Source organism: Zalophus californianus, chromosome 7, assembly GCF_009762305.2.
Source record: "Zalophus californianus isolate mZalCal1 chromosome 7, mZalCal1.pri.v2, whole genome shotgun sequence".
NCBI lineage: Eukaryota > Metazoa > Chordata > Mammalia > Carnivora > Otariidae > Zalophus > Zalophus californianus.
Genome location: NC_045601.1, coordinates 176,187 through 194,941, shown reverse-complemented (window position 1 = coordinate 194,941; position 18,755 = coordinate 176,187). Strand labels below are relative to the sequence as shown.

The 18,755-nt window shown below is 43.0% G+C and overlaps 2 protein-coding genes across 6 annotated transcripts in view; one reads left to right on the top strand and one right to left on the bottom strand.

Annotated features, from left to right (window-relative positions):
- The window catches only part of FAM120B (family with sequence similarity 120B), a 98,972-nt gene extending 83,302 nt beyond the window's left edge, over positions 1-15,670 (top strand). For all 5 annotated transcript variants that reach the window (XM_027602036.1, XM_027602034.2, XM_027602033.2 and 2 more), the window contains one exon: positions 14,453-15,670. In XM_027602036.1, the coding sequence (XP_027457837.1) occupies positions 14,453-14,465 (13 nt within the window). In that variant the 3' untranslated portion in view covers positions 14,466-15,670. The remainder of the gene's footprint in view (positions 1-14,452) is intronic.
- Positions 7,433-7,863, bottom strand: LOC118357184 (60S ribosomal protein L36a). The gene has a single exon (XM_035728510.1). It carries the CDS (start codon positions 7,809-7,811, stop codon positions 7,491-7,493), a length of 321 nt encoding a protein of 106 aa, XP_035584403.1. The 5' UTR covers positions 7,812-7,863; the 3' UTR covers positions 7,433-7,490.
- Positions 15,671-18,755: the final 3,085 nt, after the last annotated feature.

The window sequence follows — 18,755 nt, the reverse complement described above, 5'->3', positions numbered from 1 at the left end:
TAAGCATCAGACTGACTAACAGTGGTTGTCTTTGGGGTGGGGATGAAATTACAAGAGACTGGTCATTTCCTGCATTTCTGTTTTGTTAAGAAAGACAGTTATTTGAATTGGAAAAAAAAATTATTTGAGAGGGACCCAAAGACACAGAAAATTTTTTCTTTATTCAACATTCTCTTGGCCAGAAGTCCTGATTGATTCCATATACGGTGTATAGGATTGGAACTGCCTGCTTGTGCAGACTGAGAGCTGTGGAGTTGCTGGGGGTTGTCATGTTACCTTCTAACATGGGGTCACCATCTCCCCTGCTCCTCTCACCGGTCAGTTCCCACTGCACACCAGAGTACTGACCACTCCACTTCTCATTGTATGCAGATTTTCGGTCCTTTTAATTTTTACCATCTGTGGTCAAAAAAGAACAACACGTAGTTTAATTTAGTTTGCATTTCTCTGAGTATTAGTGGAGCTTATTTCTTTCATATACTTACTGGCCATTTGTAATTCTCTCTGTGAACTACTTATTCATATGCTTGGCTAAATTTTTCTTGGGTGATTTTTTATATTGATTTGGCCTTTTTTCAATATTATGGGTATTAAATCTTTGGTGTTCATCTCTGTGGCAGATATTTCCTTCTTCCTGGCTTCCTCATTTTGGAATTCATTATTCACATAGAAACCTAGGCATCATCCTTGATGTTTCCATTTCCCCAAGTCCTGACAGTCTGTTGGGAACAATGATGTGTGGAACCACAAAAGACCAAATCATATCTGGAATTCACACTCTTCTTAATATGTCCACTGCTGCCACCATAGTCCATGCCTCCATCACCCCTCTCACTGTGACTTCTGAAGCTCCATATATATGGACAGTGAAGCCCCCTCTGCCTTCAGTAGCCTCTTCTCTGGCTGTCCCTTTACCTCGCTCTGGCAAACCTGGCAGTCCCATAATTTAGCTGTTGCTTCTGTACCTTCGTGTTCCTCATTCCTGCTTCCAGACTGTTCTAGTAGTAAGTAGAACTACCTAATGAACTATCCCAAGCCTTAGTGTTGTAAAACAAACATCTGGTATGCTCACAGACTCTCAGTCAGAGCAGGCACAGCTTGTCTCTGCTCCATTGCGTCTGGGCCCACCTGGGAAACCTGAAGTCATACAAAGTCCTAGTCATTCACATTTCTGGCTTATGCTCCTCTTGGCCAGGGGCCTCAGTTTCTGTCCACATGAGCTTCTCCATTAGTCCACGGGGACTAGTTTGGGCTTCTTCCCAGCATGGTAGCTGGATACCCAAGAGCTAAACACCCAGGCTGAGGCCATGTCACTGTTTGTAACCTAGCCTCACAAGTCATTCATCAGCTCTGCTGCCCTATTCTGTTCATCAAGGCAGCCAAAAGGGCCAGTCCGAATTCAGGTGAACATGAAGTATACTTTCCTCTTGACAGGGGAAGGGGGGGCCTCCACAAGAGCATAGGAGACTAAATATATTCCTGTGGCCATTTTTTGGAAAGTACTAAAACTACAGACTTTAAATCTCCTGTCATCCAACCCTACCACCTACCCTGCCATCGTCCTTCAGATTCTTCAAGATTTTGGCTCCTGGCTCCCTGGCACTCTTCCCACCGTGTGTCTTGTAATAATTTTTGGTGATTTCAATAGCCTGTAGATAGTCCTTCCCTGATAACAATTCCTTGACCTGCCATTCCAGCAATGGGGTCTTTCACCTTCACCTTATCATTCCCAGTAGCTCAGCCACTCCATAACTTGTTTCAAACACACTCCAGCCACACAGCTCACTGTGTACAGATCCAGGTGATTCTTTGGTCAGATCAGAACTGCCCAGTCCATTGGTCCAACCTGCCCTTCATTGGGCCTCACACTTCTTATACACCCCTTCTTCCTTGTCCTCCCATAACTGTTTATCTTCTATGGTCAGTGATCAAAGTGACTTCCTTGTTTATACTCTTGATGGCTTTGCCTTTCTCATTTTACTGTGTTTATGTGGTAAAACCACAAACCCAGGTTAAATCCAATCCTCTGCATTTGGGATGTGGCTAGAGAAAGACCCACAGTCATGCTTACTAGTCCCAGCTTAAGTTCATGCTCCCTGCCCAGTGGTCATCCTCCATTCTTTGCTGCTGTCCAGGTGCTGCACCAGCCCTCCATCCCTAGCCTTCCAGCACTTCCTCCTTATCCATAGTCACAGCTGACAGCTTTGCTTTCTGTACATTCCTTTAGCCACATTTGTTCTCCCCCAAGTATCTATGCGCCATCTAGATTCATAACCAAATACCATGAGAAGTGGACAAATCCATAATAACAGAGGTAATATCTATTCTTTCACCTACTCATATGGACAGACTGACTATGCTTTTAGCCTGGGCCAGGCACAGCTGTACTCAGCTCTCTCTCCATCATCTGCTCAGTGTCACTGCTGACTCACAGATCCTTTACAAAAGAAAATGGGTATGGTCTAGCAAAATGAGCACTTCACCTAACATGAATACATGAGCTGTAAGAAGCAGTGTTGAACAAAGAAATTAATAAAATATCATTATTGCTAAACAGTTACTAACTGTAAGAAAACAAATATGCAGAAACAATTGACTAAATTGTTGACTAAAATTGACTAAAATCCCAGATCATCACAAGAAAAGTGATGAGTGTTTCTGGGAAATAAGATAAAAAGAAAAATAAAGACAAACTAAATTTCTTATCTTGCTTTAGAGAGGGAATAGAATTGTAATAAATCTTGATGTTTTTAGAAAAATATAAGTTTATGTGTGTGTAAAATGTAGGGATATGTGCTGGAAGAAGGTGGTGATTGATGGTTGGATGGATTAAGTAGGTGGATGGATGGATGGATGAATAGATGATAAATACGTGAGTGTCTATCATATCCTTTATGCACCTGGTATCATAAATCAAAATGATAAGCAAAATGCAAGGAGAAATAGACCCAGTGATAGGGAGTATTAATTAACACATATCTGTGAGAAATGAAGAGATCAAATGGACCAGAAATAGTGACATACATTTGAACAATCCTTTAACAAGCTTATTCTGATAGAAATATACAGAACAATAAATGCCCTTTTGTTTATGTTATCTTCCACAAATGGACAGTTCAAAAATCTAACCATGTGTTAGGCTACAGAGTAAATCTCAACCAATTTAGTGAAAAGTAGAAATCACATACGCTGTATTTTCTGTACACAAGAAGATAACTAGAAATCAACAGAAAAATAAAAAGCAAAAATCTTTCCACTTGGAAATTAATCCATTATTCTAAATATTGAGGAAATCAAAATCATTTTCAGAAAGCATAACAACAGTACTATATTAAAAAAATAAATGGGTGGGCAGTTACGTCAGGGAAGACAGGGTATAAGAAGCACCAGGAATCTATCTCTCCATCTAGACAACACTTCTACTGTCAGAAACTGTTTAAAGGAGCTATTTTGGAACAGTATGGAGCCTGAAGACTTGCAGCTTCCAGAAGATAGCTTGACTGGTAAGCTGTGGTTAATTCCCATCATTTTTGGCTGCCCATCCTCCAGCCCCATGGCAGACAGCCATGCACACATTCCTCGGGTACCTTGCTGGAGCCAGGGTGAACAATGAGGACCTTGGCCAAATATCAGGCTCTTGTGTAGTAGTGGTTGCTGTTTTTGATTGCTGAGATGCAAGCATAGAGGCTGGCCACCATTGTTTCAACCTCCACTGGCTGAAGTGGCTTTCATAGCATTGAATGGGGCAACACATGTGAGTGGGTACCCCCCAACTTCTTGCTTTTGTGGGAGCCAGACACTTAAAAATCAGGACATTCAAACACAAGTGCACATGCAGGGGAATTTAAAAAGCCAATGCGTGGACAGGGAAAAATGGAGGCTCAGGAAAGGTGTGAGAAGACCTTAGGCTTTCCCCTCAGGCTGGTCTCCAGCAGACACACAACAACAAACAGCAAACACTAGGAGATGGGGAGAATCTGATTTCCAGAGGTAGAACAGTATGATTCAATTTTTATGATGTCCAGTTTGCAACAACAACAAAAAAATCACAAGGCTTACAAAGAAATGTGTAAGTGTGGCCCACTCAGAAGGACAAAATAAGTGGACAGAAGCTGCCCCTGAAGAAGCCCAGATGTCATATTTAATAGACAAGACTTAAAGATCCTCAAAGAGCTAAAAGAAGACACGGACAAAGGAAAACAAGGAACAAACTGAGAATATCAAGAGATATAAAGAAATAAAGATTACAGAAAGAACCAAGAAGGTATCTGAAGCTGAAAAGTATAATGACTGAAATGAAATCTTCTCTAGAGGGGTTCAAAAGCAGGTTTGAGCAGGCAGAGAAAGAATCTGTGAACTTGAAGATGGGGCAATTGAAGTTATTAAGCCTGAGAAAAAGAACGATGAATGAAGAAAAGTGAACAGAGTTTTAGGGACTTGCGTGGTACTAGCAAACAAACCAGCATATGCACTGTGGGAGTCCCAGAATGAGAAGAAAGAGGTAAAAAAGAATATTTGAAGGAACAATGGCTGGAAACTTGCCAAATTTGATGAAAGACATGAACCTACAAATTCAGGAAGCTCAACAAACTAGAATAAACTCAACCCACACCAAAATACATCATAATCAAACTGGTAAGGGCCAGAGACAAACAGAGAATCTTGAAAGCAGCAAGAGAGAAGTAACTCATCAGATACAAGAGATCCTCAATAAGCTTATCACCAGTTTCTCATCCAAAACCTCAGAGGCCAGAAGGCAGTGGGTTGATATACTCAAAATGCTGAAAGGAAAAAACTGTCCACCAAAAATTCAATATCTGGCCAAACTGTCCTTCAAAAATGAGGGAGACAGTTTACGGATCACTCAGAGTCAGTGCTACAGACCTGTACCTTGCTCCTGTGACTTCCCTGCTGTCTGCCCCACTCGGCCGCACGATGCTGGTGGACCTCAGCAAGTGGTCCAGGCCTTTGAGCCTCACCATAGAGAGAGGCTGGCATGTCCACTACCCCCCAGTGTGATACACACTCTGGCTCCTTTAAAGAGCAGTACTGGAAAAAGCAATAGGGAGTCACTTTGGGGTTAAGGCATGGCCATCTAGATGAGCTGCAGGGCTGGGTGAGAGGTTGTCAGAAATTCCAAGTCTGTGCCTGCTAAAGTGGTCATTCTTCATCTGTGTAAGAAAAGCTAATCTGGAGTTGTGAAATGTTGTGTTAATTTTACTGTTTGCTTATAGTTGAATAAAAATAAAAACATACGGATGAAAAAAAATGAGAGGGAAATAAGGACATTCCCTGATAAATGTAAGCTAAGGTGAAGGAGGTCATTACCACAAGACCTGCCATGCAAGACTTGCTGAATGGAGAGCTTCAGGATGAAATGAAAAGACACTGAACCAAACTCCAAAGCCTCCAAAGACAGAACAAGATGAATGCATGGGCAATTACAAAGCCAGTATTGTAATTTTGGTTTATTACTACATCTTTTATTTTCTACATGATTTAAAAGACGAACACATAAAAATTCAGTTATTAATATATCTTACTGGGCATACAGTTTATAAAAATGCAAAGTGTGACTTAAGTCACAGGACAGCCTGGAGCTATATCAGAGCAGAGTTTTGTTTTGTTTTTTAAATTTTTTATTTAAATTCAATTTAATTAACATATAGTATATTACTGGTTTCAGAGGTAGAATTCAGTGATTCATCAGTTGCATACAACACCCAGTGCTCCTTACAACAAGTGTCCTTCTTAATGCCCATCATCCAGTTACCCCATCCCCCCACCGCTCTCCCCTCCAGCAACCCTGTTTGTTTCCTATAGTTAAGTCTCTTATGGTTTGCCTCCCTCTCTGATTTCATTTTATTTTTTTCCTCCCTTCCCCTATGTTCATCTGTTTTGTGTCTTAAATTCCACATATAAGTAAAATCATACGGTATTTGTCTTTCTCTGATTGACTTATTTCACTTAGCATCATACCCTCTAGTTCCATCCATGTCCTTGCAAATGGCAAGATTTCATTCTTTTTGATGGCTGAGTTATATTCCATTATATATTTATAAACAATTTTCTTCATCCGTTCATCTGTCGATGGACATCTTGGCTACATATTTTGGCTATTGTGGACATTGCTGCTATAAACATTGGGGTGCATGTGCCCCTTCCAATCACTGTGTTTGTATTATTTAGATAAATACCTAGTAGTGCAGTTGCTGGGTCATAGGGTAGCTATATTTTTAACCTTTTGAGGAACCTCAGAGCAGAGTTTTTGTATGCTATTGCAATTAAGTTATTGGTTAACTCAACTTAGACCGTTAGAACTTTAAGGTGTTAGATGTAATCCCCACAGTAAACACAAAGATAATAGCTATAAAATATATATACACAGAGAAGGAAATGAGAAGAGAATTAAAATGTGTCTCTACAAAACAAACAAAATCCAAAAAAAAAAAAAAAAACACAGTTAAACACAAAAGAAGACAGTAATGGATGAAATGAAGGACAAAAAGCTCTAGAGCACATAGAAAGCACAGCAAAGTAGCAGAAGTCCCTACTTATCAGTAATTACTTTAAACTTAAATTTATTAAACTCTCCAGTCAAAAGACAGAGATTGGCAGAACAGATTTTTTAAAAATCTGACATGCTGTTTATGAGAGATTCACTTTAGATCCACAGATACAAGTAGGTTGCACATGAAAGGAGATAAGCAATATGCCTGATAGAGTTCAAAATAATGGTCATAAAGATGCTCACTGGAGGGGTACCTGGGTGGCTCAGTCGTTCAGCGTCTGCCTTTGACTCAGGTCATGATTCCAGGGTCCTGGGATCGAGCCCCGTATCGGGCTCTCTGCTCAGCTGGAAGCCTGCTTCTCCCTCTCCCACTCCCCCTGCTTGTGTTCCCTCTCTCTGTGTCTCTCTCTCTTTCTCTCTGTCAAATAAATAAAAATCTTTAAAAAAAATGCTCACTGGACTGCAGAGAAGAATGGATGAACTCTGTGAGAACTTTAACAAAGAGATAGAAAATATAAAAACATATCAGAGTTGAAGAATACTATAACTGAAATTAAAAACAGGGAATCAGCTGTAGATTGGAAGATGCAGAACAGATCAGCAATCTGGAAGACAAGGTGATAGAAGTTGAAGAGAAAGAAAAAGGAATTTTAAAATGAGGATAGGTAAAGGGATCTCTTGGACAACATCAAGCAAATAAACATTTACATTATAGGGGTCCCAGAAGGAAAAGAGAGTGAGAAAGGGGCAGAAAAATTATTTAAAGAAATAATTAAAAATTTCCCTGGGGAAGGAAACAGACATACAGGTTCAGGAATCATAGAGTTCCTAACAGGAGGCCCACACTACAACGCATAATAAGTAAAATGTCAAATATTAAAGATAAAGAGAATTTTATTTATTTTTTTTTTTTTTTTTTTATGAAGTGAACATAACCTCATGATTTTATTGTCTTCGTAATATTAACAAAATATGAAGCTTAGAACTGGATCACTTGGCCCTTTCTCTTCTTATCTCCTCCCAGTTCAAAATGCTTGCATCTCTTAATAGCCAGCATTCTCTTAGATCTGCAATTGGGCTCAACACATTCAAGCCTCAGCACAATCTTCTTTGTAGTTTTAGCCTTTTTCCGGAAAATCGGCTTAGTCTGCCCGCCATAGCCACTCTGCTTCCTGTCATAACGCCGCTTTCCCTGGGCATAAAGAGAATCTTTGCCCTTCTTGTACTGTGTCACTTTGTGGGGCTGGTGCTTGCCACACTTCTTGCAGAAAGTCCGGCGGGTTTTAGGAACGTTCACCATGTTTGCGAGAGCGCTATCGGCACGGAAAGAAAGCAAGATAAAGAGAATTTTAAAAGCAGCAAGAGAAGCAACTAGTTGCATACTAGGGAAAGCCCATAAGACTGTCAGCTGATTTTTCAGCAGAAATTTTGCAGGCCAGAAGAGAGTGGCATGATCTGTTCAAAGTGCTGAGAAGAAAAAAATGGCAGCCAAAAATCCTGTATCCAACAGGCTATCATTTAGAATAGAAGAAGAGATAGGGTTTCCCAGACAAACCAAAGTTAAAGGAGTCCATCACCACTAAACTGGCCTTACAAGAAATATTAAAGGGACTTCTTTAAGTGGAAAGTAAACAGCCATAATTAGAAGCGAGAAAATTATGAAAGGAAAGGGGACTCACAAAAATACGTAAAATATGACAACATATACATAAATCATGGAGGAGGAATAAAAATGAAGTTCTTTTAGAATGTGCTTGAATGTAAGTAACTATCGACGCAGTATAGACTGCTGTATGCCGAGGGTGCGTATGTGAACCTTGTGGAGTAACTATCGACGCAATATAGACTGCTGTATGCCGAGGGTGCTGTATGTGAACCTTGTGGAGTAACTATCGACGCAGTATAGACTGCTGTATGCCGAGGGTGCGTATGTGAACCTTGTGGAGTAACTATCGACGCAGTATAGACTGCTGTATGCCGAGGGTGCGTATGTGAACCTTGTGGAGTAACTATCGACGCAGTATAGACTGCTGTATGCCGAGGGTGCGTATGTGAACCTTGTGGAGTAACTATCGACGCAGTATAGACTGCTGTATGCCGAGGGTGCGTATGTGAACCTTGTGGAGTAACTATCGACGCAGTATAGACTGCTGTATGCCGAGGGTGCGTATGTGAACCTTGTGGAGTAACTATCGACGCAGTATAGACTGCTGTATGCCGAGGGTGCTGTATGTGAACCTTGTGGAGTAACTATCGACGCAGTATAGACTGCTGTATGCCGAGGGTGCTGTATGTGAACCTTGTGGTAACTGCAAACCAAAAGTGTATAGTAGATACACAAAAAATAAAGATAAAAACAAGAATAACACTAAACAGTACAGTCATCAATCACAAGGAAAGAGAGCAAGAGAAGAAGGACCAGAGAACACCTACAAAACAACGTGAAAACAATTGACAAAATGGCAATGAGTACATACACGTGTACACATAATTAAATAAATGTAGATGGTCTAAATACTCCTATTAAAAGACACAAAGTGATGGAATGAATAAAATGGATAAAAATGAGACCCATCTATATGCTACGTACAAGAGGCTCACTTCCGATCTAAAGACACATGCAGACTGAAGGGATGGATAAAGATATTCCATGAGAATGGAAGTGAAAAAAAAAAAAACTTTGGGGTAGCAATACTTGGAAAAAATTGACTTTAAAACGAGGACTATAACAAGAAACAGAGGAAGGACATTACATAATGATAAATGGATAATCCAACAAGAGGATGTAACAGTTGGAAACGTGTATACAGCCAACATTGGAGCGCCTAAATACATAAAGCAAATACTCACACATGAAGAGAGAAATTGACAGTAATTCAATAATGTAGGGGGCTTTAACACCCCACTTACATCATGGAGAGATCATCCAGGCAGAAAATAAGGAAACATTTCTTTGAATGATACATTAGACCAGATGGACAGATAAATACAGAACATTTCATCCAAGAACAGCAAAATACATATTCTTTTCAGTGCACGTGGAACATTCTCCAGGATAGATCACATGTTAGGCTATAAGACAAGTCTCAATAAATTTTAAAATATTAAAGATCATGTCAAGCATCCTTTCCAACCACAATGGTATGAAACTAGATATCAATTACAAGGAAAAAAACTGGAAAACACAAACGTGAGGCTAAACAACAGGCTACTGAACAACCAATGAGTCAACAAAAAAAAAGGAAATAAAAAAACACATGGAGACAAATGAAAAATGAAAACATAATGGTCCAATGTCTTTGGGATGTGGCAAAAGCAATTCTAAGAGGGAAATTTATAGCAATACAGGCCCACCTCAAGAAACATGGAAAATCAATGTAACCTAACACCTAAAGGAACTAGAAAAGGAAGAACAAAGCCCAAGCTTAGTAGAAGGTAAGAAATAATAAAGATCAGAGTGGAAATGAATGAAATAGAGACCAAAAAAAAACAACAACAAAACAGAAAAGATCAATGGAACTGAGAGCTCGTTCTTTGAAGAGAGAACCTTTGGCCAGATTTATCAAGAAAAAGAGAGGACCCAAATAAACCCAGAAATGAAATAGAAGTAATGACTGACACCATGAAAATACAAAGGATTATAAGGGAATACTATAAAAAATTATATGCCAACAAATTGGACAACTTAGAAGAAATGGTTACATTCCTAGTAACATAAATCTTCCACATTGAATCAGAAAGAAAGAAAATCTGAACAGACCAATTACTAGTAACAAAATTGAATTGGTAATCCGAAAAACTCCAATTAAACAAAAGTGTGGGACCAGATGAATTCACAGATGAATTCTACCAATCATTTAAAGAAGAGTTAATACCTGTTCTCAGACTATTCCAAAAAATAGAATAGGAAAGAGAGCTTTCAGATACATTTTATGCATCCAGCATTACCCTTACAACAAAACCAAAGATGTTACAAAAAAAACTATAGGCCAGTATTCCTGATTAACATAACTGCAAAAATTCTCAACAAGATATTAGCAAACTGAATTCAACAATACATTAAAAGGATCGTTATCCACAATCAAGTGGGATTTATTTCGGGGATGCAAGGGTGGTTCAATATCCACAAATCAGTAAACACAACATATCACATTAACAAACAAAAAACAAAAATCATAGGATCATCTCACTAGATGCAGAAAAAAGCATTTGACAACATTCAACATCTGGTCATGATAAAAACAAAGTGTTTGGGAAACATTAACATAATAAAGGCCATATGTGACAAATCCACTGCTAAAATATCATACTCAGTGGTGAAAAACAGAGCTTTTCTGCTAAAATCAAGAACAAGACAGGGATAGAAAAACAATAGGGAAAATCAATGAAATCTGGAGTTGGTTCTTTGAAAAGATAGGAAAATTGAGAAACCTTTGGCTAGACAAAAAGAGAAGATAGAGATAAATTCAAAAATATAAGTGAGGACATTGCAACTGACTTGACAGAGATAAAAAGGATTATAAGAGCATACTGTGAAAAATTGTATGTCAGTCTAGAAGAAATGGGCAAATTCCTGAAAAGTATTAATAACCTAAACTGACTCAAGAAAAGATAGAAAGTCTCAGTAGACTTATAGCAGGTAATGAGACTGAATCAGTAATCAGAAACCTCCAGCAAAGAAAAGTCTTGGACCAGATTGCTTCTCTGTGGATTCTACCAAATATTTAAAGAAGAATTGACACCAGTCCTCCTCAAATTTAAAATAATAATAATAATAATTAAACCAAATACTTCTTAATTCAGTGAGGCCAGAATTTCCCTGATACCAACGCCAGATAAGAATATCACAAGAAAATTATAAACCAGTGTCTTTTGTGAGTGTAGATGCAAAAATCTTCAACAAAATATTAAAAAATTGAATCTGATATAATATTAAAAGGATTATTCATAGGATCCAAGGGGGATCTATTCCAGGAATGAAAGGGTGGTTCAACATTATTAGAACGAAGGGGCAGTCACATGACCATCTCAATTGATTCAGTAAAGACATTTGACAAAATCCAACATTCTTTCGTAATAAAAACTCTTAGAAGACTAGGGATAGAGGTAAAATTCCTCAACATGATAAAGGGTATTTATGAAAAACCCATAGCTAATATCATACTTAATGGTGAGAGATGAGAAGCTTCCCCCCCTAAGATCAGGAAAAGATGCCCAGTTTCACCACTACTATTCAACATTGTACTGGCATTCTAGCTAGAGCAACTTGATAAGAATAAGAAGTAAAAGGCATCCAAATTGAAAAGGAAGATGTAAAGCTGTCTCTAGGCATGCATGTCATGATCCTATATGTAGAAAATCCCAAACACTCCACAGGAAAGCTACTAGAGCTAATAAATTCAGCAGAGCTTCAGAATTTAAGGTCAACAGACAAAAATCATCTGTGTTCTATACACCAGCAACGAGGAGTCAGAAAAGGAAATTAAGAAAGCAGTCCCATTCATAAGAGCATCTTGGTAAAATTTATTCCTATTTAAGGTGGGGTCGGGGGAGACTGGATATCCCATGCAAAAGAATGAAGTTGGACCTTTACATATACCAAAATTGACTGAAAATGGGCTGAATACCTAGACTCAAGGGCTGCAAATATAAAACTTTAAATAAAGAGTTGAGAAAATCTTTATGGCATTGGATTTGGCAAAGTCCTCATGGATAGGACACCAAAAAGCATAGGAAGCAGAAGAAAAAATAGATAAATTAGACTTTGTCAAAATTAAGAATTTTGGTACATTAAAGGATAATATCAAGAAAGTGAAAAGACAGGGTTATTAATAATAACCCCCACAACTTGACAACAAAAAGATAACACGGCTTGCATAGGTTTTTCTATAAAGAAGGTGTGTATATGGCCAGGAAGCACATGAGAAGATGCTACACATCATTAGTCATCAGGGAAATGCAAGTCGAAACTACGAGGTACCACTTCACACCTACCAGGAAGACACAGCTATTCCACTCCTAGGTATATACCCCAAAAAACTAAAAGCGGGGATTCAGATATTTGTACACCAGTGTTCATAATATCATTATCCACAGCACTCAGCAGATGGGAACAACCCCAGTGTCCCATCGGCAAATAAATAGCTCCTTGCTGGACAGCCTCTGCAGACAGGCTGGCTGCATCCCTGAGGAAGTCAGTGAGGCGGGTCCTGGGAATGGCCTCAGGAGCGGCTGTCCCCATGGCCCAGCCTCTGTGCACCTGGCCTCATGGAGAGCCTCCCAGAGAGCCCCCACCCAGAGGGCGGCGCAGGGCACCACCCAAGCCAGCCCACACCAGCAGCCTTCCTGTTTCCAGCACACCCGGCCACCTGGAGGATGGCGACACAAAGCTGGTTCCTATCTTTCAGATCTGGAACCTTCCTCCAGTGATTTCTTCTGTGATATACTTCCTTCCGTTCTGTCTGCTGTTAACTTGTCGCAGAAGTTAAACACCATATTCCAGCCCTGTAATTGACCTACATTTTCTCTCCTAGTATCTTTTTGTGGGAGATGTCATCAGCTTTCTCTCCCATTCTTTCCGGTCTTTAATTTTGCTGTTTCTGAATTCTGAGAGGTCAGATATCTCTTTTTTATAGCATACTCTTCGTTGTTTTGTGATCGCAACATTTCTTTTGCATCTCAGGAAATCAATTATACCAGTAGTTTTATTTTGTTTTTTCCTTTCCTTCATAGACTCTTCATCCACGTTTCTCTTTCTGTGTGTTTGTTTTGGTCCTTGTTTTTGTTTTAGATTTTTTTTTCCCTACATGGCTGGTAATTCTTGAGGGCAGATTGTGTTAATGAGTCAGGTATTGAAAAGGCCATTGGAAGCCTGTGCCCCGGGTGGGACTTTGAGCCACGGGATCCTTCGTGCTCCTTCCTTGCTCTTTCACTCCCGATCCGGGGAAGAGTCTTCCTGCTCTTCCTGAAGACACCGAGGGAATGACATGGTTAAGAAACTCTGGGGGAGCCCTGAGCGACCACTTGAAACTGGGGTGTGGGAAGCAGTACACAAGGGCCCTGGAATGATCGAGTTCAGATTTCAGTGCCATTAACTTGGGTAGGAAATAGGAGGGGAGGAGAGCAAGTGTGGAGAAGCTTTAACTTTTGGCTGCATTGTGGTTGGGGTGCCGTGCTGGCTGTGGCTCAGCTTCTGCTCTGTGGCCTGGGACAGCGCACCTGAGGGGTGACGTCACTCCCCCCGAGTCAGTGAGAGGGTGCATACGCACACACGCAGCATCTCACATCAGGCAAACCCGCAATGAGCACATGCTGCATGGCATCGGCAGCAGTGGGCGCTTGTCATCAGGGGGGTGCGAGCAGGAGCTGCAGTGGGCAGGGCCAGCGTCTGTCAGCACATTGTAGGGACCCAGGCACAGACCCTGGGCACTAACCCTACCACCTGTGAGAAAGGGGGATCTATGCAAGAGCCACTCGAGGGGTCTGGAGCGGCCAGTAGCACAGTGCCCTGTGTCCTGGGGAGGGGCATTCAGAAGGAGGGCAGTGGGCAACTTCCAGAGCTGTTGAGGCAGGAATGACCCCCAGAATATGGAGGATGCTGGCCCTCAGGGCCACGGGAGTCAGCTCGTAGTAAGCACTCAGTAGGTGGCGTCAGGATGGGTATGGGTGCCTCTGGCTGCAGCTGTGACATTTGGTTCTAACAACTAGGAAGTCCACAGCAATGGCCACCATTCTCCATTCAGTAAGGCTGTGTCCTCAACTCATTATAGAATTGGGCAGGATACACATACATGAAACACCTGTCTCCTCTCCCAGACCCACAAGGAAGCTGTGCATGGGCACGCACACCCCAGCCGCTCTGGCCAGGCCTGCCCTCCTCCCCACGGGCTGGCTTACAGGATGCGCTTGGCAGGGAGGCTCATGCTGTCACTTGTGTTGCAGGTGGTCCAACTGATGCCCGCCTGCTGGAACAGGACAGACCCTCACGGTCAGAGGAAGAATGGTTTTAAAGTGTGGACACTGAGCCTAAAGCTCTAAACCTCTAAATCTCTTGCTTCTCTCCAACCAAGACATAGGATAAGATAACTCAGTATTTTACCCACTCAGCGGCACTCGATACAGATGTGTGAGTGAGGTGACTTGGATGTGTTGTGTGTGAACTCTGCTCCACTGTCATTTACATCGGCACCAGAGCAGGTCAGCTTCTGGAAACCAGGCAGCCAGGCAAGGCTGAGGGCATATGGGAAACCGCCTTCCCCTGCCTAGACGTGTTGCTGCGGTTCCACCCCAACCACAGGGATCATCCCTGATTGCTGCCTGTAAACGTGTAGACCTGCGCAGAGAGAACGGAGAAGCCATGAATACCTGCGTCAGCCGGGGCTGCGGCAGCTCCCGAGGAAGCAGAGCCTGGCGCAGGGTTCACGCGTCTTCGAGCAGCTGCCCTTGAGTCCCTCATGCTTGAGTTAAAAATGCGAGTTACAGCAAAGTTATTTTCCGAGCGGTCCGCCCAGGCCTGGGACGCGCAGGCCCGAGTGAAAGTTCACAGTGGCTCAGGAGTGCTGCATGGGTGAGTGGGAACGGTTTGGGGTTACTTACCATTTTGTTCCAGGGAATATCTTGGGACCACCCACGTGTAAAGGACACGTGCAGGATCTGAGAACAAGCAGCACCTGGAGTCCAGTGACTCATGCAGGACTGAGACTCGCGGCCTTGTCACATGCTTGGTTCTGCACACAAAGGAACCGCGGCCACTGGACAGACGGTCTGATTGGGCTTATCCGCTCTCCTTTTGTGTTGTGATGCTGATCTGTATCACGAGTTTTTCTGCTATTGGAACAAGAAATGAAGACCCACTTCTTTGCTCCTGTTTTTCATTTGGACCTATTGTTAAAGTTCTACAGCTGGAAAAACCTCAGGCACCCGGTGATGTCCAGCCAGGTTTCGGTGGGTTCTGCACCGGCACCTTCACATCAGGGGTTAGCAATTGTAAGTCTGTGTACACCCTTGGAAAAAAAGTAATTCCCGTGTCAGTCTGCTACTGTTATTCCAAAGCTATTTAAATATGTGCAAATGTGCGTTAGAGTCCTTATGCTCAGAGCTCTTTCTAACACAGCTTTCATTCCAAGATGTCATATAAATAAATGAAACAAGATAATGAAACAAGTCGTGTTGTTTCCACGGTGCCCATAGCTCCCGGTGCGCTGGCCAGCCCTATGCTCGGGAAGAGAGGTCCATACGAGATGGGGGCCGGTCAGAATCCTCTCCTCGGAGCAGCAGAATCCGCTGCTCCACCAGCGTCCACAGGAGGGACAGATGCTGGGCGGAGGGCAGAGGGCAGAGGCCCTCCCCATCCCTGTCACCCTTGGTGAGAGTGCACCCCTTCCTTGAACTTGCAGAGCATCTGGTATGGCTGAGCCCATGGTGGCGTCCGATGTGCCCCCCTGGCACACCACTGGCCGCCTGCCAGGCATCTCCGAAGAGGGACTTGATTTCCAGAGGGACATCTGCCTTACCCATGAATTTTTGCAGCAAGAATGACTTCATGTATTATGTAGTTGAAAAGAAACAATGATGGCCAGTGACCACGGTGATATCTCGGGTAAAGTGTGTATTTATAAAGTACTGAGCTCTTGGATTTTATGAGGCTCAGCACCCAAAGGGCTGGACATGTTCATTTTTTTCCCCATCCTTTGAACTTTGTGTTTAAAATTTCAGGCCCTTTCGGGCACCTGCCACAACTTAGGAAGAAAAATAAGTCAGTAGCACCAGCATTTCCTGACTGTCACAAAAAAGAAAAAAAAATACACAAAGGGAAAAAAAAAGCCTATGTTGTGTGTGTGGTGAGCTCTTGTGTTGTGAGCTGTTGGAGCCCAGCTGACCGCATGTGCGTGTCGATTGTGTTCATTTGTCCATGGCCATGCGGGAGCTGGGCTTGCAGGCTGGTGGAGGAGAGGGCTTGCCGCTGACCCTCACCCCTGTCCTCGGGAAGCTGCAGCTCCATGTGGGGAGAGGGGAGCCTGGCCTATTCCCCTCCGGGAAGCCAGGAGCCCTGGTGTTTGTCACCTCCTCTTGTTTGATGCTGAGTGGGTCACCCTGGGGCATGAGCTGCGTCCGCACCATTGGCCTCCCTGTTACTGGAGTAAAAGCTGTGACGTGTGCCTTTTCCTTGTTGGCTTCTGTAGAGTCTTCAGGAAGAGCTCGAGGACTGGGGGGCTAGCATTTCAGACTTGACCCTGAAATGTGGTCAAACAGTAGGTTGTTCTCTTTTACCTCATCTTTTTTTTTTTTTTTAAAGATTTTATTTATTTACTTTAGCAAGAGAGAGAGAGAAAGCCCATGCACGAGGGTGCAAGAGAGGAGCCGGGGAAAGGCACAAGCAGATTCCCCATTAAGTATGAAGCCCGTCATGGGGCTCGATCTCACGACCCTGAGATCGTGACCTGAGCTGAAACCAAGAGTCAGACTCTCAACTGACAGCCCCCCAGGCGCCCCTCTTTTCCCTCCTCTTGAGCCAAGTACACAAGAAGGTCCTAAATTATTAGAAAGGCTACTCATCCAAATCCCCTTCAGTGTCTGGTGACGCCTGAGGCCTTGGGCCTGTGTCCCTGTCCCCCCAGCAGCCATCCTCACTCGCAGCCATTGATCCAGGCAGCCTGTGGGCACAACGCTCTCCCCACCTGCCGACACAGCCCCGGTTTCAAGCTCCGTGTGGTTCTGAAAACCACTGCAGGAATGTGATTTCTCTCATCATGGCGGCTTTATTAAATGTTAGATAAAAACTAAAAAGTTAACTCTAACCTTCTCTATTCGGCCGCCATCTGAACTAAAAAAGACAAGAAACAGCCATTCGAAACAGATTGATCTTCACTTGTTTGTGATTTCCCCAGAAGCCCCTTTCAAAGGCCTGGGGAGGCTTAGGTTGGAGACCCTGTGGGACACCTGATGAGTCCTGGAGATCCCTCGTGGTGCCTGCGACCAGGCCTGGGTGGGGCTGGCATATCTCCCCCCCCCGCCCCCAGTGGCCCCTCAGCCAGGAGATAAAGCTGAGGGCAAGCATGACCTGGCCCGCAGGACCTCCAAGGGCATGTTGGCCACTGCTTCACGCTAAGGCACAGACATCCATGTGCCCTTCATCTCAAATGGGGTGTCTGCATTGGGGGGCCATCAAATCTTAATAGTTTTCAATGAAACCGAACAGAGTAATCCAGGGAAGGAACGTCGCTGGGAAGATTTGGGTGACTGTAGGTTTTCTCACTGGCTGTTTGTGCACTTTGTCTTTTCATCCCATTTTGCATGAGACAAATTGAGTACCAGGAGCAGAACTGCCTGAGCTCTGCTCCTGATGCTCATTCAGCCTCTCGGCGTCTTAGCCTCTGGTTAGCCTCCGATCTGTAAGTTCCTATAAAATGGTCTGAGTCACATGCTCTCTTGTCTTGGTCCCTGTAGCTTTAAAATACAGGAAAAGCACATAGTTCTATTAAATTAAGCCACCAATCTGTTTATTGAACCGAATGCTTCAAGCCACAGCCCTTAACGAACAATCTAAATCAAGATTAAAGCCTGTCATGTGTGAGGGGACATTAGGAGAGACTGAGCCACGGAAATAAGCTTGGAACCTTCTTGAGCTGATTCCACCCTCGAGTCCCAGACAGCGGAGCAGGTGACAAGCCACTGTGCTCTTGGGGACACCTGAGTCCATGAGGAAGGGGGAAGCTGTGCCAAGGAAACAGTTGCGGTGGCTGAGGGGCGTCTGGAAGGTGCCGGTTAGGGTTACAGTTTTATTTTGTTATGAAAACGTTTCCCGAAGAGTCAGACTCTTACGTTGTCCTCACAAACCTTCTTCCCTCGCTTTTTTTTTTTTTTTTTTTTGCACATTTCCTTCTCTCAGTTTGACCTTCCTGACTTGAGACACTTTACCTCGGCTCTGGAGGTTCGGCCGGCAGCCCCCGCGAGAATGTTGGTGGCACATCATGGTGAGCGGGCTGTTGGACGTGTGTTCCTGAGCCTGAGTGCACAGATGTCTTAGTAGTGACTTCCTTGACCCGCTTGGGTCATGAATGGTTTCCCTTCACAAAGAGGCAGCGATCACTGTGCGACAAACCTCGCCAGCCACGTGGACTCTGCCAAATGTGTAAGGACAGAAATTAGTCGCGGAAACCATGGTTTTTTACCCGGAAGCCACATTACTCTTTCAGGAGCAGTTCGCACTCTTCTGGCCTTAGATCCCTTCCCACTTAAAAATTAT